The 25,814-nt window shown below is 42.2% G+C and overlaps 1 protein-coding gene across 5 annotated transcripts in view; it reads left to right on the plus strand.

Annotated features, from left to right (window-relative positions):
• TCAF2 (TRPM8 channel associated factor 2) overlaps positions 1 to 24,302 on the plus strand; it is a 28,160-nt gene extending 3,858 nt beyond the window's left edge. For 2 of the 5 annotated variants that reach the window (XM_033191753.1, XM_033191754.1), the window contains exons 3-8: positions 15,969 to 16,960; positions 17,600 to 17,697; positions 19,191 to 19,404; positions 19,744 to 19,983; positions 21,191 to 21,528; positions 23,844 to 24,302. In XM_033191753.1, the coding sequence (XP_033047644.1) occupies positions 15,969 to 16,960; positions 17,600 to 17,697; positions 19,191 to 19,404; positions 19,744 to 19,983; positions 21,191 to 21,528; positions 23,844 to 24,098 (2,137 nt within the window). In that variant the 3' untranslated portion in view covers positions 24,099 to 24,302. Of the gene's footprint in view, positions 1 to 11,843; positions 11,981 to 15,968; positions 16,961 to 17,599; positions 17,698 to 19,190; positions 19,405 to 19,743; positions 19,984 to 21,190; positions 21,529 to 23,843 lie in introns of those variants that run through there. The other 3 variants (XM_033191757.1, XM_033191755.1, XM_033191756.1) reach the window with 3 other exon arrangements.
• The last annotated feature ends 1,512 nt before the right edge of the window (positions 24,303 to 25,814 follow it).

Here is a 25,814-nt window from a genome sequence, read left to right on the forward strand (position 1 = left end):
ATTTTTCAATACAGGTGATTTTCCACCCAGTTTGGAACCACCACAAATCAAAAGCAGGATGATTAAAATGCACCAAGACACAAGAGAGGCTGGGCCCTCACTGCCACTCCCTCCTGTGGCCAAAGCTGAATAGAAAAGCTTGTTTTACCACTCTATCTCCATGTCTAGTGCATAGAACATAGAGAGTGCTCATTAGTACCTCTCAAATGCATGAAAGAATAGTCGTTTGTTTGCGTGAGCACCTACTGTTGGTCACGCCTCATTCTGGATAATGGGGGTCTAGCAGAGATCGAGGCAGGCAAATCATGCCATCCTGAGGTTTGTATTCCAGGGGAGAGATAGGCAATTAAGGAAACTAATATATATGTGCTCTGTCAGGCATTGCTAAGATCCATGAAGGATAATAATATAAGTGGATAGCATGACAACTGGAAGGCTGATGGAGGCTATTTTATTTAAGGTGTTCAGGGAGGTCCTATCAGTCAGGCCAAGTTGGATTGGTCAGGATTTGTTGGCATTGCTAGCAGAAGGGATTTAGTGTGGGGAATTGACTGTACCCATGATAGAGGAGCTGAAAATACACACAGGGGACAGCAAGAAACCCAGAGATCAGCAAGAGCAGAAACAGCAGAGGGAGATGGTGGTATTACTGCAGTCCGGGTGCTGCAGCCACCTGGTAGAAGCTGGAGCCATGCTACGCCTTCCCAGCAGGAGCTGGAACACAGATGCAAGGTCTGTCTGCTGGGAGCTGGAGTCTCAGAGAAGACACTGTGGTTACCAGAAATACAGCCTGAAGAGAGAAGCAAACACTTAGCCTCCTTCCCTCTTCCTTCCTGATTTCCGTCTTCTACCTCTGCCCCATGGGCTGAACCCACCAGGATCCAGGGAACAGGGGAGCCACAGATATGCAGTTTTCTGCAACACGGAGGATGACCAAGATGAAAGGGGAATGGAGATGAGTACAAACAAGCCCATGGCTAGCTTGGAAGGCTGGTCTGGTAGGTGACACTTGAAAGAAGACCTCAAGGAAATGAGGGAATCAACCATGTGGGCATCTGTGAGGGGAAGATTCCAGGCAGAGTGAGGAGCGAGTGTGAAAACCTGGAAGGGAAGCCTGCTTGGTATGTTCCAAGGGAAAGGGAGTGGCCTTTCTGTAACGTCAGAAGGCTCTGCAAAGCGCCAGGGCAGAATAGCTGAAGGCAGCTATTCTGTGACCCTGAGGCAGAGGGCAAGGAGTAGGTACAAGTGACTGTAGGGGAATTTGTCTTGATCAAACTTGTTTGTTTGAAGTTGTACAGGAGCTGACATTTGAACATCCGCACGCATGATGTTCTCTGAATGAGGAACAATAAATGTTAGTCATTTACGGATTGTGTAGGCTCCAGGCTTTTGGCATTATGCCTGCAGTAAATAAAAGCAAGCAGCTTCAGCTTCTTGGAGCTACTCTCTGGCTACTAGAGCCAGGCAGTCACCTAGCTGTTCTTACACAGCATACCTGTGTCTGAGCACTCATTTCATCCATCAGCCAGGGACACACCTGGCAATCAAGGAAGCCAGAATGATGGGAGCTCAGTGAATGACAGCTCAGGTCATGTAAGAACTGACAGGCCAGGAGTAGAACTTTAGATCTTATTTGCAGTGAGATAGGAAGGCATTTTGTATTCTCAACAGAAGATTGCTATGATGTGACTTAAACTTCAAAAGGAACCCTGTGGTTGATGGTGGAGAACAGACTGTGGGAGGCAAAGGTGGAAGCAGCAGACCAATCAGGAGGCCACTGACATAGACCACAGGAAAGATGGTGGTGGCCCAGACAAGGCTGGTAGAAGCTGTGGAGCTACTGAGAACCGGTTCCCTTCTGGACACACCTCAAAGGGAGAACCCAACAGGCTTGGCTGATGGATTGAGTAAGGAGAAAGAGGATTTGAGACTTTTGGTCTGAAAAAGACAAAAAATTAAACACAGCTGCTGCTGTTTAGTGATCTGTGAAAGGACAATGAGAAAATGGATTAGAGGAGATCAGGAGTTTCATTTTGGATGTTTTGGGTTTCAGATATTAGTAACTACTTACTTAGGTTTGCCCACATGTAGCAGAAGCCTTAGTATAGCAGATTAACCATATAGCTGTTTAATTTTTCTATGAAACATGAACTACGGGTAGGTAGTCCAACTCTGGGGCAGTGACTCCATGATGTCCCATGGTCAGTCTCTGTCTCCCTATCACTGTCTGCCCCTGTCATAGTGTGTTATTTTATCCTTATGGCTACAAGATTGCCACTACTACCCCAGGCACTATAATTACACCCATGCAATAATAAATTGGAATGGATACACCTACTTTAAGTTTATACAATCATATATTTTCTGAAAGTCCTAGACTTCTATTTATATTTTAGTGGCCAGCCTAGTTAAATCAGTAGTTCCTAACCTTTTGCTCCCAGGGACCTGTTTTGTAGAAGATAATTTTTCCATGGACCTGGCAGGGGTTTCAGGATAATTCAAGTGCATTGCATTTATTATCCACTTTATTTCTATTATTAGTACATTGTAATATATAATGAAATAATTACACAACCCACCATAATGTAGAATCAGTGGGAGCCCTGACTTCCAGACCTAACTACCAAAAGGTCTGAAGGGCTGGCTATTTTTAAATGGGTGCTGGCGTCTCTGAAGAAATCAAGATTCTGTAGAAAGAAGAAGGGGCATTCAGATACTAGTGAGCAGCTGGCAGTGCCCCAAACCCTCAGCCCCGAACTCTGGACCTCTTTGAATTCCTTCCCTTCTGAGAGATTTGGGGAGGGGATGGGTTTTCTCGGAGACATTAGAGTGGATCTGATTCACTTCAACTTTTTTATTCTAACACTAAGGAGGGACAAGCAGGTGAAATCTCATCACCATAATGCCTCTTAATTGCCCCAAGGGACTCTCCTATTTAGCTAACTCAACCTGCTTTTCTTCATCTATACCTACATTTTTAATCCCTGCCACCAATTCTCAGGTATATTTTGTGTGTTTGTTATTCTAACTCTTAATTACTGAAAACATTGAACATATGCAAAAGTAGACAGAAGAGTACAATGAACCCCCATGTAGCCATTCCCCATCCCCAAAATAGTCAACTCCAGTTCTATCTTATTTCACTCATAGCCCCACTCTTCCCCACCGAAGATTATTTTGAAGCAAACAGCAGACATCATGTCTTTTCATCTGTAAGTATTTAAATATACATCTCTAAAGGTATGAAGTATTTTGAAAACATAAATGCAAGTCACCATTATCACACCTAAAAGAATAATTCTTTAGCATCATCATTTATTTCCATGATTGTCTTATTTTTTAAAATTTGTTAATGTTGGGCCAGGCGTGGTGGCTCGCGCTTTTAATTCCAGTACTTTGGGAGGCCAAGGTAGGTGGATCACTTGAGGTCAGGAGTTTGGGACCAGACTGGCCAACATAGCAATACTCTACTAAAAATACCAAAATTGGCCAAGTGTTGTGGTGCACGCCTGTGGTCTTAGCTATTCGTGAGGCTGAAGTTGGAGAATCACATGAACCTGGGAGGTGGAGGTTGCAGTGAGCCGAGATCGTGCCATTGGACTCCAACCTGGGCAACAGAGTGAGACTCTGTCTCAAAAAAAAAAAAAAAAAAAAGTGTTGACGTTGACATTTAAATAAAGCCCAAATATTCTGATGTCCTGATACAAATTTTTTATCTCTTTTAAGATACACTTTTCCTTTCCAGCTTTCTATTTCTTGCAGTTTTGTTGCTATTGTTGAAGACACCAGCTACTCCTTATCAAACAGTTTCCTTCAGTCTGGACTTTGAAAGTAGACCTCAAGGAAGTCAGGGAATGAGCCATGAGGGCATCTGTGAGAGGAGGATTCCAGGCAGAGTGAGGAGCAATGGTGAAAACCTGGAAAGGCAAATGCATTGCCTTCCTATGGTATCGTTTAAAACGGGGGTACCAGTCTATGGCCTATTAGGAACCAGACCTCACAGCAGAATGTGAGCAGTGGGTGAGCAAACAAAGCTTCATCTGTATTTACAGCTGCTCCCCATCACTTGCATTACCACCTAAGCTCCACCTCCTGTTAGATCAGTGGCAGCATTAGAGTCTCATAGGGACACAAACCCTGTTGCAAACTGCTCATGCAAAGGGTCTAGGTAGTGTGCTCCTTATTGAAAATCTAATGCCTGATGATCTGTCAGTGTCTCCCATCACCCCCAGATGGGGCCATCTAGTTGCAGGAAAGCAAGCTCAGGGCTCCCACTGATTCTACATTATGGTGGGTTGTATAGTTAGTTCATTATGTATTACAATGTACTAATAATAGGAAAAAAGTGTGCCATAAATGTAACGCACTTGAATTATCCTGAAGCCCCTGCCAGGTCCATGGAAAAACTGTCTTCTATAAACACGTCCCTGGTACCAAAAGGTCAGGGACCACTGATTTAACGTATTCATCTTTTCCTTGTGTTTTCTGTATAATACAAATTAAAAGTTAGCTCTCGATTTTAGGTCAGGATTGACACACTTAGACCAGCCCCTGTTTCTGTGAATGAAGTTTTGCTGGGGCACAGCCATGCCCATTCATTCACAAACTGTTGCTGCTTTCAATCTCCAGTGTTGACCATTCTTGACTAGTTTCAGCAGAGACCACATGGCCCATATTTGTCTAAAATATTTGTCAGGCCTTTTAAGGAAAACTTTCCTAACTCCTGATCTAGAGGTTTGATCAGATTCATGTTTGAATTTTTGACCTACTTTATAGGTGGCAGTATGCGCTTCCACTGGGTAGAACACAGTGGTCTAATTTTCTCTCTTACTGTGAGGTTGGCAGTCCTTAATAACCATTGCTTAGCCCTAGACCCATTAATTTGTGTTTATAAAATGATGACTTTAAAATGTTAATATTCCTTTTATTTGTTATTTGGAATAGTTGTGTAAAACACACTTTCCTTCACCAATTACATACTCTATGGTATAATTTATATAGGAAAGGCAAAATAAATACTTAATTCTCTCTTTCTCATTTAAAACCAGTTTCCAATATTGAGTTGGTTCCCTAGCATCTTCCAGAGGTCACCAATGTTTTTAAATTTTTCTTAGAATTCTTATGAAATCATGATTGGAAACACAATGTGTTTCATTTATCGTCCTTACTGATGTTGAAATTGTCCTGTTTGGTCATTGTGAGCCAATTCAAGATGATTCCTGAATCTTTTTTTGTTTTTGTTTTTTGAGATGGAGTCTTGCTTTGTCGCCCAGGCTGGAGTGCAATGGCCGGATCTCAGCTCAGTGCAAGCTCCATCTCCCGGGTTCATGCTGTTCTCCTGCCTCAGCCTCCCGAGTAGCTGGGACTACAGGTGCCCGCCACCTCGCCCGGCTACTTTTTTTTTTTTTTTTTTTTTAGTAGAGACGGGGTTTCACCGTGTTAGCCAGGATGGTCTCGATCTCCTGACCTCGTGATCTGCCCGTCTCGGCCTCCCAAAGTGCTGGGATTACAGGCTTGAGCCACCACGCCCGGCTGATTCCTGAATCTTTTCCACTCAACCTCAATGGGCTTCCTGGTTTTTTAATATAATAGGAAGTTTCAATTTGGTCTCATGTATTTCCTTCTCAGGCCCAGGAGCTGCCATTTCTCCAAAAAGCCCTATTTTTTTCTTTCTTCTATTTTTTTTTTTTAAATATACAGCCCATATTTCTGGGAGTCCTAATTTGCATTTAGAAACCCCAATCTTGGTGTTAGAGGTGTGCATTGTTTGATCATTTTTTCTAGGCCTTCTAAATAGGCACAGCTAAGAAATAGATCTTTTTGGTTTACACTGATACTTCAGATCAGATTTGGGGCTACAGGGTTTTAATTTGATTTCAGCAATTTACCTCTGCATCTCCTATCTCTCATGATGAAAAGTTCTTTTTCCATAAGACACCAATGTAATTACCCATTTGCTCTATCCCATGATACACAAACAACAGTTGCAAAATATGAATAATAGCACTACTACCAGCAATATGATGATTATTGTAGCAAAGGTGAGATATATATATTTTTTTTTTTTTTTTTTTTTTTTTTGAGACAGAGTCTTACTCTGTCACCCAGGCTGGAGTGCAGTGGCGCAATCTTGGCTTACTGCAAGCTCTGCCTCCTGGGTTCACGCCATTCTCCTGCCTCAGCCTCCCGAGTAGCTGGGACTACAGGCGCCCTCCACCATGCCCAGCTAATTTTTTGTGATTTTATAGAGACGGGTTTCACCATGTTAGCCAGGATGATCTCGATCTCCGGACCTCGTGATCCGCCCACCTCGGCCTCCCAAAGTCCTGGGATTACAGGCGTGAGCCACAGTGCCTGGCCCCGATGATGTATTTTATTATATATATGTAAAGTCAAAATACTATCTTTAAAGTCACTTCCAATACTTCCTCTCTTTGTGGTTATATTGCTAAACAGATGTACATGTCAATTCATTGGTTATTTTATTTCATTTTGGAATTGCTTGTGTAATTTAATTTTGTTTAAAATTATGTAAAATAGTAATCTGGGTCCAAAGTAAAATTTTAAGTAACCTATATGCTGTCCCTGTTTCCTTCAAACAATTCCCTTCTTCCTTCCCTGCTTTTTTTAATGGTTAATGCTCCATGATTTGTTTATATATCCACAAACACACACATATTAGTAGTCTTCTCTTCACTGGCTAAGACAATTACATACTCTATACATTTTTTCCTCCTTGCTTTTTTTCACTTGACATTGTTTCCTGGATATGGCCTCAGAATAGTATATAGAGATACACTGTATACTCTATTATACCATGGTGTATGGATATGACATTGTTTATTCAATAAGTCCCTTATTGACAGGCACTTGAGTTTCCAGTATGCATTATTTTTCTGGTACTTCTACTGTTACACATGTGCTGCACTGAATACCTTTGTACGTGCATCCTTATATTTTGTGATATCATTGGAAATGGGATTTCTGAGTCATGGGGTAAATTCATACGTAATTTCACTAGGCACTGCTAAATTCCCCTTGTTGCAGCTGAGGTTCCTAGGAATCTGACTCAGAGACAGAGACAAATGTGTGGGAGGTTTATGAGGTTGTGCTCTCAGGATCAGCAGCTGTGGAAAGGTGAAGGAAGAAGCATTGGAGACAGGGAGAAGTTGGGCTATGAACCAAATATTTTTTACCTATATTTTCACTGTTAAGTGAAACAGTGGAAGAAACATGTGTCTGTAATAGAAGATTGCTTAAATATTCAGATATTTTCTAGTTGAGTACTGGGGGGTTGGCGATAACATATGTCATCCATACACATATTTGAAGTATTTTAGAACTGTTCCTCAATGGAAAGACCACAACATGTAACATTAGGTTTCTTGTTTTATAAAATATCAAGCTTTCTCTCAGCTCTTGAAAATCCAATTTATTCTTCTTAATTTGTTTCAGCTCAAATACCCTCCTCAGAGCAGTCTTCCCCAGTGGCCATACTGAAATTAGGACTTTCCATCCAGTTTCACTTCATCACATTTCTCCATTTATTCCTTAAACATTATCACTCTCTATAACTATCTCTGCTGTTTCTTGCTAGGACCTGTCTAACCAACCAGAATATAGAGCTCTGTGATCTTGCCTGTTGCATTTACTGCTTTATTTTCAGTGTCTAGAGTATTTAACATTAGAGATCAATGAATACTTGTAAACTATATAAATTAATGAAAAAATAGGAATGAATACACATCCAAATCCATAGCAAGAGAAAAGGCAGCCTCGTATACTAGTGTTAATCCTGCAGACAGCTTCCTGCTAGGGAATATGGGGCTAGGGGTTGCGCCAGAGCCTTCCAGCCTCAGTCAACAACAGAGCCAGAGCTAACCAATTCCTTGAGAGTCTCAGAAGGTTAGAGTCTGAGTCTCTGGCTCAGATTCTTCCCACCTTCAGAGCAAGTCCCATTAGAGGTTTTCAGTGAACATTCCTGCCAACAAGTATTGGTCAAAGGCGCTTGGACTGACCCAGCAGGTTCCTCCACTTCAAATCTCAGCTGGAAGGCCCTGGAGCTTCTTAAGAGAACTGATTGCTGGCCTGCCCCAACTCTGCCTGCCAAGGAATGTGGCAGTCTCTAAAAACCAACAAAAGCTCCTCTCACATCCTATCCCCAAGGGCACACCTGTGTTTATATAACAGGAGGATAGTGCAGTTGCTTTAATACTTAAAAGCAAATCCAAAGGCACTTGCTACCTTTATACCATGACAGAAGAGTCTGGAGGAAAAGTTAACCTCAGATACCAACCAACCACCCATTACACTTACACATGGTATTATCTACAAGCTCTAAAACGTATTAGCAGCTGCCCATATAAAATTAAATATGTACCTGGGCATGCTGATGCACACGTACTGACATACTCGAGAGGCTGAGGTAGGAGGCTCTCTTGAGGCTGGGAGTCCAAGGCTGCAGTGTGCTATAATTGCACCTGCAAATAACCACTGCACTCCAGCCTGAGCAACATAGTGAGAACCTGTCACTATTTTGTAAGTAAAGATTGTAAATATGTACTAGTGGCTTAGGTTTATGACTCTCTTGAGAATTATTTATTATCTCTGTCCTCAACAAAGTCCTGTAGAGTAGAAAGTCTTTGTCCAAGGAGTTCCAGATGACAAGCACCACATACCTTTGTGTGTGTATCATTATATTTTGCCATATCACTGGAAATGGGCTTTCAAAGTCACGGAGGAAATTCATACATAATTTCTCTAGGCACTGCTAAATTCCACTTGTTTCAGCTTGGGTTCCTGGGAATCTGACTCAGAGACAGAGATAAATGTGTGGGAGGTTTATAAGGTTTATATTCAAGATCCATGAATGTAGTTTCCAGGTAAAAACTGTAAAATGAGGCTAGATCCCAGAATTGCTCTATCAAATTTGACAAAATGAATGAAAAATAATTAATAAATGGGTGGATATCAAAGGTTTTTATGATGATGACATACATTCCTATACACTGGCCAAAGAGAACAGGTGATTGATGAGTGGCCCAGGATCGAGTATCTCCTAACACCAATCAACCTCCCATGTACAATGGAAAGAAAATAGTCAAAATCACAAATTCAATAATTATCATTAATGCTTTCTAATTCATAAAAACATGAACAAATTGGGTGAATAGACAAGAAAAAAAACTTTCAAGTATAAACTCCCCATGTGAGTTCCATCTGTGGTTTGGTGAAGTGGGCGTAGCTTACTAGATCCCCTAAGAGTGGGGAAACCAGGCCTAATCAAAAATCCAAAATCTGAAATGCTCCAAAATTCAAAACTTTTTGAGTGCCACCAATGTTAATGCCAGAAGTGGAAATTCCCACTTTTGGGACACCTTTGCTTTCTGATGGTTCAATGTACACAAACTTTGTTTCATGCACAAACTTATTTAAAATATCTTATAAATTACCTTTAGGCTCTGTGTAAAGGTATATAGGAAACATAAATGAATTTTGTGTTTAGAGTTGGGTCCCGTCACCAAGGTATCTCCTTATGTGTATGCAAATATTCCACAACATGAAAAAAATCAAAATCTGAAACACTAGTGCTTGGTCCCAAGCATTTTCCATAAGAGCTGCTCAATCCTATATTATCTCCTTCAGTTCTAAAAATAATCTTCCAATAATATTGGAAATGTAGTTTATTAAACCAGGAGAAAGAGTAAACATTATGACATTCATAGGAATGTTTGTATGTTTAAGCAGGGTTTTGGTATGACGTATAAATATGGATATATCTGTGCTCACAGTCAAAATACATCTGTATTCTGACTATTCCAAGTGAGTAATTTATGTATCTGCAATTTGTTACAAAAGTGAGTTTTCCAAATTATTTTCTCAAATCTGACAGGTTAAATAGGTTAAATAAAATTGTGTGTCTAATAGGCATGATTGAGATCTAAGGAGATTTTACCCTGTATTTACCAGCTTAAAATAAAAGAAAAAAATACATTTACAATTTCAAGGCACCTCTCTGATCATCTATGCCCATATTGTTCAGTGATGATGAAGACAGTTTTTAAAGTTTTGTTACTTACTATGGTTTATCTGTATTTAAGGAATTAAAAATACAAATAAAGATACTCAAGTGTTGGGGGCTGCAGGTCTTCAAAATGTTTTTTACAGCATCTGATCAACATAGTTCTCTCTAGTCCTTTTCTTGATGTTACAGATCCTAAGAAAACATCATTTCTAGATTCTAGTATTTCTGTCCTGTTTGTATTCATCAGAAAGTGAAATAAATCCAGAAGAGTATTTTTACATCCTATACAATCTGAACAGAAAAACAAAACAAGCTAAGTGAAGATATATTTGATTACTACCAGTAGACTTCATTACTTTTATGTTCAAGAAAAAGTACATAAATTGTTAGATGTTTTACCTTCAATATGGTGAAAATGACAGCAGCGCACTTCACACTTACTGTTTTATTCAATGCAGTACCTTTCTAATTTGGCAGTTTTTTAATTGACATTCAGAAACCTATCGCCCATGTTTCCTGTCTGCTCAGGTGTGGTTTGTGAACATTTCCTAACCACACCATCATATCCCTTTCTTTTCATCCTCAGTGGCTTCCCCTGCCCTTCCAGCTCTGAAGTAACACATGCTTTTCCTTTCTTAAACACAGTATTATTTGCACCTTCACATCCTGTAAAGCTTCCTTTGCACAACATATACCTGTTGATAACCATGTACCCAGATGTAGGTTCCGTCAAAGCCTCAGTAATTGAGTGACAGAGTTCTGGGGTGTAGACGTCAGTGGCTTTGGAAGAAAGCCAGCCTGGGTTTAGTAAAAATTAAAGAAATAGGTAAGAAACACGATAGATGGCTTGACAGTCAAGGACAGGTTTAATTTAAAGAAAATAAACGAGAGGGGCTTCTGGCCAAGTTAGGTCAGAGGCACACTCCCTTATAGACTAACAGTTTTTAAGGATTCAGGGTGGGAGAGTTTATCAGAGACTTCGACTGCTTCTTTGTCTCTTTGTTGTGCTTATCTGGGAGGGAGAGTTGTGTCTCTGTTCCCATAACTCTTTCTGCAGATGCAGGCATACCCCACTTTTAGCTTCTTATCTTTTAGCTTCCCTGACAGTGCACCCAAAGGGAAAAGAATGTGTTTATTAAGGCCCACTGTTTAACTGGGGCCCATTGTGTGAGGATGAAGTTGGGCAGTTACCCAAGAGACTTTGCCCCCTCCTCCCTCTGTGCCAGAGCTGTCTTCTCTGTGTTTTACTGTCTGCTCTTTCTGGCTGCTTGTAGTGAAAAGAGAAGTGATTTCCTTGAAATTCATGGGGCTACAAAGGGAGCTGGAACATAAATTAGTGGTGTGTGTCTGAGATGTGCTCCTGCTCTGTCAGGTTTGCTTCCTGTCCCTGCCAGTTATTAGCTAAGAAACATGGAGAAAATTGCCTAGCTTTTCCAAACTCCATCTTTAAAGTGAGGATAGTAACTTTCAAGTTTATTATAATGATTGAAAGAGATAATACATATATTAAATGACTAGCATATATTAAACCTCATTAAATAGCAGCTACTTTCATTATTTTCCACACTTAAACATTATAAACAGATATTATACAAGATTTAATATTGGTAACTAGCTGTCTGAGATCATTAATATTGCCCTTAGGATACTGTCAAATCATCTGTTGAAATTTACCTGATATCCTAACTGCTATGCTTACTCACTTTTCCCTCCCTCCCTCCCCACTTCCCACCTCCCTTCCCCTCCCTCCCTCTGTCATCCCCTTCCTTCCTTCTTTCCTCGTTTCCTTTCTTTCTTTATTTTTCTTTTTAAGAAATGCCTCTTTATGAAAATATTTCAAAAGGAATTCAAATTTATTGTGAAAAAATGCGCACCAATACAGAAATATAGAGAGGAAAATGGCAACTCATCCTCCTCCCCACACCACCAGCTCCAGTCTCATGCCTCTGGACCGAGGTAGCCAATCCTAAAAGTTTGATATGGATCATCTCAGATGCTTATCTATATGTGTGTGTGCTCTGCACATTGATTTTTTAGTTAATGTATCATGTTGGAGAATGTCCGCCTTTTTACTTTATATTTATGCAACAACTTAGCAGACCACGACCTTTTAGGGTCTCATTTTCTTGTCCTCAGCATGCAGGACAATTGTCTTCTGGCTGTAAGTAAGCTTGTAAGTCATTCTGATCAAATCATCTCCATCCTTTTTTTTTTTCCAATGGATGCTGAGAATACATTACCATCTCCAAATGTAATGTCAATCCATATTTTTATTTTCTTTGTAGCAGTTCTTGCTTTCAGTATTGTGTTTTTGCAGGACATAAAAATTAATAAAATTTTTATTTTTGTTAGAGTATAACTTTTATCCATAGAAAATGTTCATTTTTAATTTTTCCTCTTTGAAATTATTGCATCCCTTAGTAATGCTGGCATGTCTGCTTTTTTGTTTTTGTATTTTTTGAAATAAAACTTTGTTGATTTTGTCATTTTCAATGCTTTTATGTCACTTAGTTTCAAGGGTGTCTTTTATAAGCAGCTTATATCCAGATGTTTTTAAACTAATCTAACAGCCTCTATCAAATAGAAATTCAATACATTCATATATACTGTGATGATTCAAATGTATTTCTTGCTCTTACCCCCTTTTAATTTTATTTTCTATTTTTATGCTTTATTTCTTTTTACATTTTTCCTTGCTTACTACTAAGTTTTATCCATTTCTTAAATTTCCTCAACACATTTGTAGATTATACATTTTACTTCTATTTTTGGAGCAGTTATCTTAACATTTTATATTTAATTTGGAATTACCTGAGAAATATAATTGTACATTCCCCTTATTTGAAGAAATAAATTATTGAGGCAAAAGCCCTTTTGTTTTTTTTTTTGTTTTTGTTTTTGTTTTTGTTTTTGAGATGGAGTCTCGCTCTGTCGCCCAGGCTGGAGTGCAGTGGCCGGATCTCAGCTCACTGCAAGCTCCGCCTCCCGGGTTCACGCCATTCTCCTTCCTCAGCCTCCCGAGTAGCTGGGACTACAGGCGCCCGCCACCTCGCCCGGCTAGGTTTTGTATTTTTTTAGTAGAGACGGGGTTTCACCATTTTGGCCAGGATGGTCTCGATCTCCTGACCTCGTGATCCGCCCATCTCGGCCTCCCAAAGTGCTGGGATTACAGGCTTGAGCCACCGCGCCCGGCCAAAAGCCCTTTTGATCATCTCTTTCAATGTCAGTCCTTTCTGTCTATCCCACAATCCAATAGAAAAACTCTTATCAGTTTATTGTAGTTGTTTCCTAACATTTTGGACATATACTGACGTATGTTTACTTTGCTTTATATTGGTCTTCCATAAGTAGCATCACCAAGTTCTGCTATTTTTGAAATTGTTTTACTCAGCAAATGTTTTGCACATCTTCCCTTGTTAATTAGCACAGGTGGAACTATTCTTATTGACTGGTAAACAGTAATCCATCGTATGATTAAATGCCAATTTTTATTTGCATTCATGTTAGTGAATATTTAACTTCTTCATACTTTTTCACTATTGCCAACAATTTGCAATGAACTTCCTAGTACTGCCTCCGTGTATACTACTATAGGCTATTTCTATTTTTAATGTTATTGGATACTGCCAAATTGATCTCCAGATTTTATGAAAGATTATTTTTCTCCACACTCTTGCCAGCACTTAATATTGTTAGCTTTTGAAACTTTCACTAATTTTCTGGATAAAAAACGTTATCATATATAATTTGCATTTACATGATTATATCTTTTCAAATGTTGGATATTTCACTTGGATTTCATCTTTCATGGGCTGTTTGAGAATATAGTTTAAAACTATTTTCAGTTTTTTTGCTTTTCTGTTTATTCTTAGAAATTACTCATATCTGGATTCTAATTTTGTATCTGTTCAATCTGTTGCAAATATTTTTCTCTCAATGATCTCACCTTCTTTAACTTTATTTATGCTGCCTTTATGCTAAGAAGTTCTTGAGTTTTTTTCTTTAATTCTATGTGGTTGTTGCAACTTTTGTCACCCATTCTAGTCACTTCCTAGATTCCCAGTGCTACTGTGGTTTGTATGTGCGTGTGGGCACATGGATGAATGTATGCAATCATTTCAATTAGCTTTGGAGAGGATATCTGCAGGTAACCGCAGCTTTCCATATTGAAGGTTTACTGCCATTAGCTGAGACTTTGCCAGGTGCCTGTGAGAAGATGCTAAGCACACTTAGAGTGGAATGTTTTATTATTAAGTCTTGTAGCTCAATGTCATTAACTCCCCAAATTATCTTGAGTTCCAACAGGTAACAAAAAGCCACAGGCAGAACTGATACCTGATATGACATTTACCATGTCAGCCTGAAAATGGGGTGGCAAAACTAAGACATGCCATCTCCTCATTTTCATGCTGAAAAGGAAGAGAATCTGAACAAGTGTTACATTTTTCAATAATGTTTTACTACCAGAATAAATGAACTATACTTTTAAAAAATATAACATTTAATTTTTAATTATAAGAGAAGTAGATGTTAATTTTAAAATTTGAGACAATAAAGTTTTATAAGATAATTAAAAGGACCTAAAATCCCACCAGCCAAGATGGCCACTGAAGACTTTTTTTTTTTAACAAAGATATTTTGATAAATATGCTTTAGGTTCTGCTTCAATGTCTGGTTTATGGTTTTTGATTTTTTTCCCCAAAATGTGGCTTATTTAGAGCATGGTATTCTGGAATCTAATCTTAAAATTTTTTCCATTAAGCATTTTTCAAATTATCTGATAATTATTTTCATCACAATATGTTTTGCAATCTACTGTTAACCATGACTTATTTAACCAACCTCCTATTGCTTGACATTTACAGTATATACAAATTGTTTTTAAAAATTCTTGAAATACAAAACCTTTTCTTGATTCATTACATTTTGACCATTCCTTAATAAAAAGAAGTGAATACTCTAACCAGATCTAAGTGAATTTTTAAAAACAGTGTGTGTTTGTATAAATCTTCAAGTGTAGTGTTAAACAATTTACTTCTGATGTGTTCCTAGATCAGAACTACCCTATGGAGAGTCCAAATTTGGTGTTTTTGCAATCTTCCTTTGTAGAAAGTTAGCTCGAGTAATTCATAAGCAGTACTACTTTCTCTGGACATAATAAACTAATTTTTCTAACTTAATTTGTTTATATGTTTAATTATTTTAAAAGTCAAGAAACTGAAGCCACAATATTCAACACTTAGTTGACTAAATGGGAGGAATTCCTGGAGGTGTTCATTTAGAAAATGTGGATTTTAAGATATACAAGTAAGGGTACTACCTCTATAGTGTTTCCTGAAATCTGTGACAACATTGATTGTGAAAAATGCCATTATTTTATGTATCACTGAGAAAGACCAGGCTGGGCGTGGTGGCTCACGCCTGTAATCCCAGCACTTTGGAATGCCAAGGCGGGCTCATGGGGTCATGAGATCGAGACCATCCTGGCCAACACTGTGAAACCCTGTCTCTATTAAAAATACAAAAATTAGCTGGGTGTGGTGGCATGCGCCTATAGTCCCAGCTTCTTAGGAGGCTGAGGCGGGAGAATTGCCTGACCCCGGGAGGCCGAGCTTGCAGTGAGCTGAGATGGTGCTATTGCATTCTAGCCTGGTGACAGAGCAAGACTCCATCTCAAAAAAAAAAAAAAAAAAAGGACCAAACAGTGCCAATTAAATGATAATATGCCATCAGTTGTAAAAAAAAAAAAAAGTGAAAAAATATGCCTTAAACATGATGAAAATAAATGATGTTGACATGCTAAAATCCTAATATTAGTAAGAATGTGAAGATTGACATGAACAATGCAATCTTCCTACCTGCACATAGATTTCTCTATTCAATGAGTTTGATTCAGTAGCTCATTAACTGACTGTAGACTCATTGTTTCTCCTGTCTCTTCCAGGTGTGGGGAGGATGTCAGGCAGGACCAGCAGCAGCTCCTGGAGGGGATCTCAGAGCTGGACATCAGGACAGGGGGAGTCCCCTCACAGCTGCTGGTGCATGGAGCCCTGGCCTTCCCTCTGGGGCTGGATGCCTCACTCAACTGCTTTTTGGCAGCTGCTCGCTATGGCCGGGGCCGTGTGGTCCTGGCTGCCCACGAGTGCCTGCTCTGTGCTCCCAAGATGGGGTCCTTCTTGCTCAATGCGGTGCACTGGCTGGCCAGAGGCCAGACAGGCAAAGTTGGGGTGAACACAAATCTAAAAGATCTGTGTCCCCTCCTATCGGAACATGGCCTGCAATGCAGCCTGGAGCCCCATCTGAACAGCAACTTGTGTGTCTACTGCTGCAAGGCGTACAGTGACAAGGAGGCAAAGCAGCTGCAGGAGTTTGTGGCCGAGGGTGGGGGGCTGCTGATTGGGGGCCAGGCCTGGTGGTGGGCCTCCCAGAACCCTGGCCACTGCCCCTTGGCTGGCTTCCCTGGTAACGTCATCCTCAACTGCTTTGGGCTCAGCATCCTGCCTCAGACTCTCAAAGCAGGCTGTTTCCCCATTCCCACCCCTGAGATGAGAAGCTACCACTTCCGCAAGGCGCTCTCTGAATTCCAGGCTATCCTGAACCACGAGAATGGGAACTTGGAAAAGAGCTGTCTGGCAAAGTTGAGAGTTGATGGTGCAGCCTTCCTGCAGATTCCTGCGGAGGGGATCCCTGCTTACATATCCCTGCACAGGCTCCTGAGGAAGATGCTACGAGGGTCGGGCCTCCCAGCTGTGAGCCGGGAAAATCCAGTTGCCAGTGACTCCTATGAGGCTGCCATGCTCTCCCTGGCCACTGGGCTGGCTCACTCTGGAACTGACTGCTCCCAGCTGGCCCAGGAGCTTGGCATCTGGACCTGCTCCTCTAGTTTGTACCCCTCAAAACACCCCATCACTGTGGAGATTGACGGAATCAACCCAGGTATGAAAACAGGAGAGAATGCCCAGAACATTAAAGACATAGGGGACAGTGGGATTGGCTGACACTACACAGGACATTGCAAGTACTTACCTTCAGGAACATTGACCTCATTCTTTTTTTTTTTTTTTTTTGAGACGGAGTCTCACTCTGTCACCCAGGCTGGAGTGCAGTGGCGCGATCTCGGCTCATGCAACCTGCACCTCCTGGGTTTAAGCAATTCTCCTCTCTCAGCCTCTTGAGTCACTGGGACTACAGGCACACACCACCAGGCCCGTCTAATTTTTGTACTTTTAGTAGAGATGGGGTTTCATAAGCAGTAAGAGAAATAGCATAAATGCATAATGGTAAGGCTGGTCTGGAATTCCTGACCTCAGGTGATCCACCTGCCTCGGCCTCCCAAAGTGCTGGGATTACAGGCATGAGCCACCGGGCCCGGCAGACTCCATTCTTTATCAGGTACTTTCAAGAAGATGTGGGCTGGGACTCCGCTTAAGGTTTAGGAGGGATGAGTCTAAGAAGTGTGGATGACTTGAGATACACAGGGGAGAAGCTGTACCACTGGGAGAGGCTGGGAGGCCCTAAGTGGAGATAGAGTCACATAGGAAGGAAGAACTGAGCCTTCTCTATGACTTTTGTCAGGCAACAGTGATTGCTGGGTAAGTACCGGGCTCTACCTCCTGGAAGGACAAAATGCGGAAGTCTCACTGTCTGAAGTCGCTGCCTCTGCTGGCCTACGGGTAAGGTCTGAACACCCACACCTGCCACCCCTCAAAACCCTAGAGCTGTGTCATTCTCGTCCACTATCTAGTTCCAGCTCATGGCAATCCTGCCAGGAGTACAGAGATGCATTATTCTGCCCATTTTACAGATATTACATATGAAGCAGCTAAATTTTAGGCCATCTAAGTGAGTGACTGAAGTGCCTAGTATTATCAAGCAAAAGAAGCTCACTGCAGAATGGACTGAAGCCAAAACGATGACACTTGAATTTTTCATTAAAAAAAAAAAGCATTTTATTGCAACTGGACTAACAAGGAGACAGGAGCCCAGCTCAAATCTGTCCCATTGTACTTAAAGAGTTACTTTATTAGAAAAGGTTTAGGGAGTGGATGATGTGATTAGTAGGTGACTGACAGAAGGAAAAGGAAGGGCTGGGAATCCTCGGGCATGGGCAGTTACCTCTTCGTGCCTCCTCATGGGTCCCACGTGCAAATCCAGAGGGAGTGAGTATGAAACATGTGGTAGAAATTTGGGCTGGGTGTCAGCAAGCTCATTCTGCACAAACTCTGGTATTATCTTTTTTTTTTTGAGACGGAGCCTCGCTCTGTCGCCCAGGCTGGAGTGCAGTGGCCGGATCTCAGCTCACTGCAAGCTCCGCCTCCCGGGTTCACGCCATTCTCCTGCCTCAGCCTCCCCAGTAGCTGGGACTACAGGCGCCCGCCACTGCGCCCAGCTAATTTTTTGTATTTTTAGTAGAGACGGGGTTTCACCGTGGTCTCAATCTCCTGACCTTGTGATCCGCCCACCTCGGCCTCCCAAAGTGCTGTGGTTTTATCTCTTTATCTTGACATCTGAAGGGTGTGAAAATCCCATCACTCCCCAAAATATGCCCTACATGCAGAATTTAAATTCATTCAGCCTCCTTGACTCTGAGGGCCACTTCCTACCACAGCTAGGGCCTCTTTTCTGTCAGCATTCTTTCTGGAGCTTGCTTATATCAAACCTAAGAAAAGCAACTCCAGGACTCCAGACAAAACAGATCTCCACCCATCTGGCAGCCAGAAAGGGAAGCTCTGGACAAAGAGGGAGAGAGAATCAGCCTCATTCACTCTGGATGGGCCTCCTGTGTGTTCACAGAGGACAGAGCACAGTCCCCCAGCTCATCCCCAACATCAGCGTCACCAGACTGGCTTAGGTCCTGTTAGAAGAGCCCAGGATTTTGCCTGGCAGAAAGACACAAGACCTTTGCCAGGATCAGCCTGGTCTCTCACCATTTCATGTCAGGTGAAGATGGTGGAGCTGTTTAAATCCTTGGAAAAATGATTTTACATGCTTTGAAGTCCAGATGACTTTGGACTGCTAAAATTGAGACGTTTCCATGCCTAGCACATAGATAAGGGAAGCTGGGGTTTCATGGGCATGTTTGTCTAATATCTTCCATCTAAACAACCTCACACACACATCACAAGGATTCTAATTCCTCCATCACTTGGTGGAATCACCTGTCCAGGTACAGATTGGCTGCCACACCGATGACCTAACCAAGGCCAGGAAGCTGTCTCGAGCCCCCGTGCTGACTCATCAATGCTGTATGGACAGGACTGAACGGTCAGTCTCCTGCCTCTGGGGCGGCCTCCTCTACATCATCGTGCCCAAGGGCAGCCAACTAGGCCCTGTGTCTGTCACTATCAGGGGGGCTGTGCCTGCCCCATACTATAAGCTGGGTAAGTGGAATGAATATTTAGGGAGGAGGAAGAGCGGCAGATGCCATGGAAACTGTGGGATGGTTGCTAAATGGGAGAGAAATAAGGTTTGGTGGAGAGAAAGAGGAAGAACTGTTTGGGGAGAATGTGGAGGAAGGAGATATGGAATACCCTGTGTCTATGGATACTTCAGAGCAGACAAAAAGAAAAGTCAGGAAGCGTTTTCTTCACTTTATAGCCTATAGACCCCTGGGATAGTGGTTCATTATTGCAATGTTCTTCCAGAGTTCAGGTGGCATTTTTCAACTCAAGGGAAGTTGGGGAAGTGGGTGTGGTAGGTTCCATGATATTTATTCCCAGGTAAGACATCACTAGAAGAGTGGAAGAGGCAGATGCAGGAGGACCCGGCTCCCTGGGGAGAGCTGGCCACAGACAACATCATCCTGACAGTGCCAACCACAAACCTCCAAGCCCTGAAGGACCCCGAGCCTGTGCTCCGCCTCTGGGATGAGATGATGGAGGCTGTGGCCAGGCTGGCAGCTGAGCCCTTCCCTCTCCGCCGTCCCGAGAGGATTGTGGCTGATGTGCAGATCTCAGCTGGTGGGTGCTCCCAGGGAATCCTCCTAGTCAGTGGAAACCATGTATCTATTACTTTGCCTTTTATGAACAACCAAGATGTGTAAGCATAATTTTATTAGTAAAGCAAGGGAAAAAGATATAAAAGACATTGACCACAATGGGGATGAAAGAATGTTTACATGTGAAAAAAACAAATTATTGATATCTACAAGGTGAGATTTCACCAGATGGTAGAACAATCTCAGAAAAAGTTGTACTGCGAATTCATAGATGGCAACCGGAGTCATTTCAAGGACAGCATAGAAAATCAACTATTAATCCCAGCACTTTGGGAGGCCGAGACGGGCGGATCACGAGGTCAGGAGATCGAGACCATCCTGGCTAATACGGTGAAACCCCGTCTCTACTAAAAATACAAAACTAGCCGGGCGAGGTGGCGGGCACCTGTAGTCCCAGCTACTTGGGAGGCTGAGGCAGGAGAATGGCGGAAACCCAGGAGGCGGAGCTTGCAGTGAGCTGAGATCTGGCCACTGCACTCCAGTCCGGGCGACAGAGCGAGACTCCGCCTCAAAAAAAAAAAAAAAAAAAAAAAAAAAAAAAAAAAAAAGAAAATCAACTATTTTCTTCAAACATAAGCCGAGTTGGAAATGAAAAGAGGAAATACGTAAGGAGGTTTATGGTAAGTCCTGAGTGATTAAAAAGAAAGCGGTGCATAGGAAGAGAAATAAGGAACTCCGGATCCCACATGGGGAAAGTTCTTTGTACCTCAAATTTCATAGCTTCAAATAAGGACAAAAATTACCTCTATCATAGAGTGTAAATTTGGACAAAAGTAGTATACATGGGGAAGAAAGAATGACACTGTTCTAGCCCTCAAGGATCTCAGATCCAGTCATAGGACATCATATATCAAACTGACATGTAAAGGACACTCACACACACAAAATGGAGGTGTCGAATTACAGCAAGAATGACTATGTAAAGTGTAACCATATTCTCCGGGGCCAGAGTGAGGAGGAGGCCACGACTCAGGTGTGAGAAGGGGATTAGGTACTATTCAGTTTCTGACCAAGTAGGAGAAAGCTATTTGCTTTCCAATCATCACAGAGATTCTGCAATTATTGGGGATAACCAGGATGGTGAAGAAAAGTCCCATAATAGAGAAGAATGAAGGAGATAGTTTGGGCAGAACCTCCTCAATGCTCATCTCTTCCTTCTGTGTTCCCAGGCTGGATGCATTCGGGATACCCCATCATGTACCACCTGGAGTCTGTGAAGGAGATCATCAACGAGATGGACATGAGAAGCAGGGGTGTGTGGGGCCCCATCCATGAGCTGGGCCACAACCAACAGCGGCATGGATGGGAGTTCCCCCCGCACACTACTGAGGCCACCTGCAACCTTTGGTCAGTCTACGTGCATGAAACAGTCCTAGGGATCCCCAGGGCTCAGGCCCACGAGGCTCTGAGCCCTCCAGAGCGAGAGAAGAGAATCAAGGCCCACCTGGGAAAGGGAGCCCCTCTGTGTGACTGGAATATGTGGACAGCCCTGGAAACATATCTACAGGTACTGAGCAGAAATTCTGGGAGAAGGGGATGACCAGACCCTTCAGTTAGGTAGCGACCTGGATCTCAGTAGCTCTCCAGCTCCTTCACCACCCCACTAGGTCCAGGGACCACCACCTCCCCTGGAAATGAGAGGGACTGGGCTGCATGGTGGTGCTTCTTGGGTTATACCCCTCTAAGGCAGAGAGAATAGCACCTGTCTCACTCACCTTCTGATTTTGCGATGTATGAGGAAATGAAAAATATAAAAAAATAGAAATATAGCATAAGTTAAAGAGTTTAAGCGCGCCTGTAGTCCCAGCTACTCGGGAGGCTGAGGCAGGAGAATGGCGTAAACCTGGGAGGCGGAGGTTGCAATGAGCTGAGATCCGGCCACTGCACTCCAGCCTGGGCAACGGAGCAAGACTCTGTCTCAAAAAAAAAAAAAAAAAAAGAGTTTAAGCAACCTGTCCAGTATCCCCCATTTAAGTGAAGGACCTAGAACTTAAAATCAGGACCTAATGACAAGCCCCAGGCTTTCACATTGCCATACCCTCTCTTAGTTTTTTGTGCCTTTCACTAATTTTGTGAAGAGTGAATGTGAGACAGTCCCAGTTAATGAGGTAACTTAGTACTGCATTCATTTCCATATCCTTAGCTATAGGACCACTGACCACAATGGTAGGCTGCCCCTAAACTGTAAATTTAAGCCCTGATTCTGTCCTATTCTGCTGTCTACTCACTGTGGAGCCCTGAATATCATTTCTCAATAGCTCTAGAGAGACCAAATCTGGGACTTGGCCTCAAGACAAACAGGCACCTTCTAACTCCTCTTCCTGCTAGAGGGCTTCTCCCCAGCATCTGTGCTGCTGCTGCCTTAGCTCAGGCCTCATTAGTCTTCCCTCAGTGTATTCCAGTAGCCTTCTAAATTGTCCTAGCATCTTGCCTCAATCCTCTATGATTCATCATCCTTACACTCCTTCCAAAGTAATGTGAATACTCTGTCTATAAAATGCTTACAGTGTTCTCTAGCACATATAGGGAAAAGTCAAGCTCATTAGCAGGGCATAGGAGGCCCTTCATGACCAGCACCACCAGCGCCTCTGGCTATATCTCCTGCTCTTACCTCCACAGTCACCCTCCGGCATGCCAACCTGCTTATGCTTATGGACACATCTTGCTGTTTTAGCTTATGTGCTTCCCCTTGTTTGCTTCCTGCTGCTGAATCATGCTGGAACGTCTTGTCCATTAGCTGTCAAGTCACCTGTCCAAATTCAGCTCTGTTGTCCCCTTCTCTCCTGGACGTCGCCTCCTTGATAAACCAACATTTTTAGTAATGTGCTTGTTTACATGTGTTTCTCCCTTTGGCCAGTGTTCTCTAGAAGGACAAGAGCTCTTAATCATGTTTGCCTAGCACAGTAGCTGGCAGGGTCTGGATGTCTAATACATGTTGTATGTTTATTAAATGCTTAATTTATTGATGTATTCATTAATAAGTGTCAAAGAGCAAGCCAGTAAAGAACAGATGAGCAATAATGAGGGTGCAGCAGTGAGACTCTGAGGGAGGCTTGACTTCGATAGTGTTATCTATCCTTGGGCTTTTACAAGCTAGAGTCAGAGAATGCTCATCTATTAAAGGGAGAGTGGAGATGGAAACCCCAGATCCCTGCTAACTGGAAATTTGTATAATCTTAGTGAACAGGGGCCTTCTGCCAAGGGCTGTCCGGAGGGCTGCCCCTTAAGAAGTATGAGCCACTCTCATTTGCAGCCCCTCAAGACAGGCTGGAGTTTTTTCTTTTTCTGCCCTAAATGCAGTGTTCTACAGAGCAATTTTGTATCCCTGCAGATAGTCACAGGTCCGAGACGGTTATTTAAAAAATAAGGATTAGTATCATACCTGGAAAGTATAGTATTTGAGGTTTGCAGCTTTTTAGAATCTCATTAGGCCAAATATGTAGGAAGTGAGGGTTTCTCATCTCAGTCAGATCCAAACCTGTCTTGATGCTGAGGAAAACACTTGAGTTCTGGGAAGACAATTTTTTAAATTAAAGATACTAATAGTGGACATTTATTGAGTGTTTACCTCTATTCAGACATTAGGTTTCCCCTGAGTACCCCCACTAGATTCAGGGGGTGGTGTTTTGTGGCTGAGAGGTGGAATGAGCAATGAAACTGCATTATTGTGCAGGGGTAGAGTGGGGAGCTAGGGCCACATACTCAGGATGAAGGTAGCGATTGAGGGAGGTGATCATGTGAATGAAATGTATTTAAGAACGCACGTGTCACATCACTTTTGCAAACTTGACACCTCATTCTGTTCCTTCTTTCCCTTTTCAGCTCCAGGAGGCCTACGGGTGGGAGCCATTCACCCAGCTCTTTGCTGAGTACCACACCCTCTCTCATTTCCCCAGAGACAACACTGGCAGGATGAACCTATGGGTAAAGAAGTTCTCTGAGAAAGTGAAGAAGAACCTGGTTCCCTTCTTTGAGGCCTGGGGCTGGCCTGTCCAGAAGGAGGTGGCTGACAGCCTGGCCTCCCTACCAGAGTGGCAGGAAAACCCCATGCAAGTATACCTCCATGCCAAGGAGTGAAGGATGCCCTGCAAGGCGGGAGAGAAAAAGCAGGGTCACGCCGGCAACTCCACCAGCAACTCCACCAGGAGGCTTTGGCCATGTGTGCTCAGTATCTGGAGCCTGGATCCTGCTTCCAAGCCTGACCACTAGATGGTGGCCAAGGTCATAAGAAAAAATGGAACCCCTTTCTGAAAAAGGTGCCTTCTGCTTCTTTTTATTGTTTTTCTGCTTACACTATTGCACTGGTGTTCTTTTTTTTTTTTTCCTTTAAGTTCTGGGATACATGTGCAGAACGTGCAGGTTTGTTACATGGGTATACATACGCCATGGTGGTTTGCTGCACCTATCAATCCATCATCTGGATTTTAAGCTCTGCATGCATCAGGTATTTGTCTTAATGCTCTCCCTCCCATTGCCCCCAACCTCTCGACAGGCCCCAGTGTGATGTCTCCCTCCCTGTGTCCATGTGTTCTCATTTTTCATCTCCCACTTATGAGTGAGAATATGTGGTATTTGCTTTTCTGTTCCTGTGTTTGTTTGCTGAGATTTATGGCTTCCGTCTTCATCCATGTCCCTGCAAAGGACATGAACTCATTCTTTTTCATGGCTGCATAGTATTCAATTGTATATATGTGCCATATTTTCTCTATCCAGTCTATCATTGGTGGGCCTTTGGGTTGGTTCCAAGTCTTTGCTATTGTAAATAGTGCTGCAATAAACGTATGTGTGCATCTGTCTTTATAGTAGAATGGTTTATAGTCCTTTCGGTATATACCCAGTAATGGGATTGCCGGGTCAAATGGTATTTCTTGTTCTAGATCCTTGAGGAATCACCACATTGTCTTCCACAATGATTGAACTAATTCACACTCCCAACAACAGTGTAAAAGCATTCTTATTTCTCCACAGCCTCACCAACATCTGTTGTTTCCTGACTTTTTAATAATCGCCATTCTGACTGGCATAACTGGCATGAGATGGTACCTCATTGTGGTTTTGGTTTACCTTTCCCTAGTGACCAGTGATGATGAGCTTTTTTTCACATGTTTCTTGGCTGCATAAATGTCTTCTTTTCAGAAGTGTCTTTTCATATCCTTCACCCACTTTTTGATGTTTTTTTTTTTTCTTGTAAATTTGTTTAAGTTCCTTGCAGATTCTGGATATTAGACCTTGTCAGATGGGTAGCTTTCTAAAATTTTCTCCTATTCTGTAGGTTGCAGAACTGGTGTTCTTAACAGTGACGTTAGGGTAAAATGATGGATATCACTGGGTTTAATAGATTGCCCTAGAGACAGAGACAATGTCTGGCTTCTTCCACACATACACACACTTCCTGGTAGAAGTTGGAGTCTGTAGCTCCTTGTCTCTCATACAGAGAGACTGTGACTTCGCCTCTTGTTTTAAAGTTATAGTTAATTGTAACTGCAATACTCTCAGATCATTTTGTCTATTCATAGAAACTAATTTGCTGCCAGTGATAGGGATAATCCATGATTTCTGAGACATTTACTTCCACAATTTCATAGTTCTAAGTCTAGAAAAATTATTAGAAGAAAATTATTGGGTGGTCTTGGAACCAACCCAAAGAAAAATCATGTCCTGTGAACAGTAGGATAGATACTGAATCTAGCTTGTCTCACTTTGGAGCTAGTTCTTATAATTTCCCTTGGACTATATATTTTTGTCCAATCACTACTGTACAGGATATGGGTTTGGTTTGCTTTTCCCTCCCAT

This window comes from Trachypithecus francoisi, unplaced genomic scaffold, assembly GCF_009764315.1.
Source record: "Trachypithecus francoisi isolate TF-2019V2 unplaced genomic scaffold, Tfra_2.0 Lachesis_group4, whole genome shotgun sequence".
NCBI lineage: Eukaryota > Metazoa > Chordata > Mammalia > Primates > Cercopithecidae > Trachypithecus > Trachypithecus francoisi.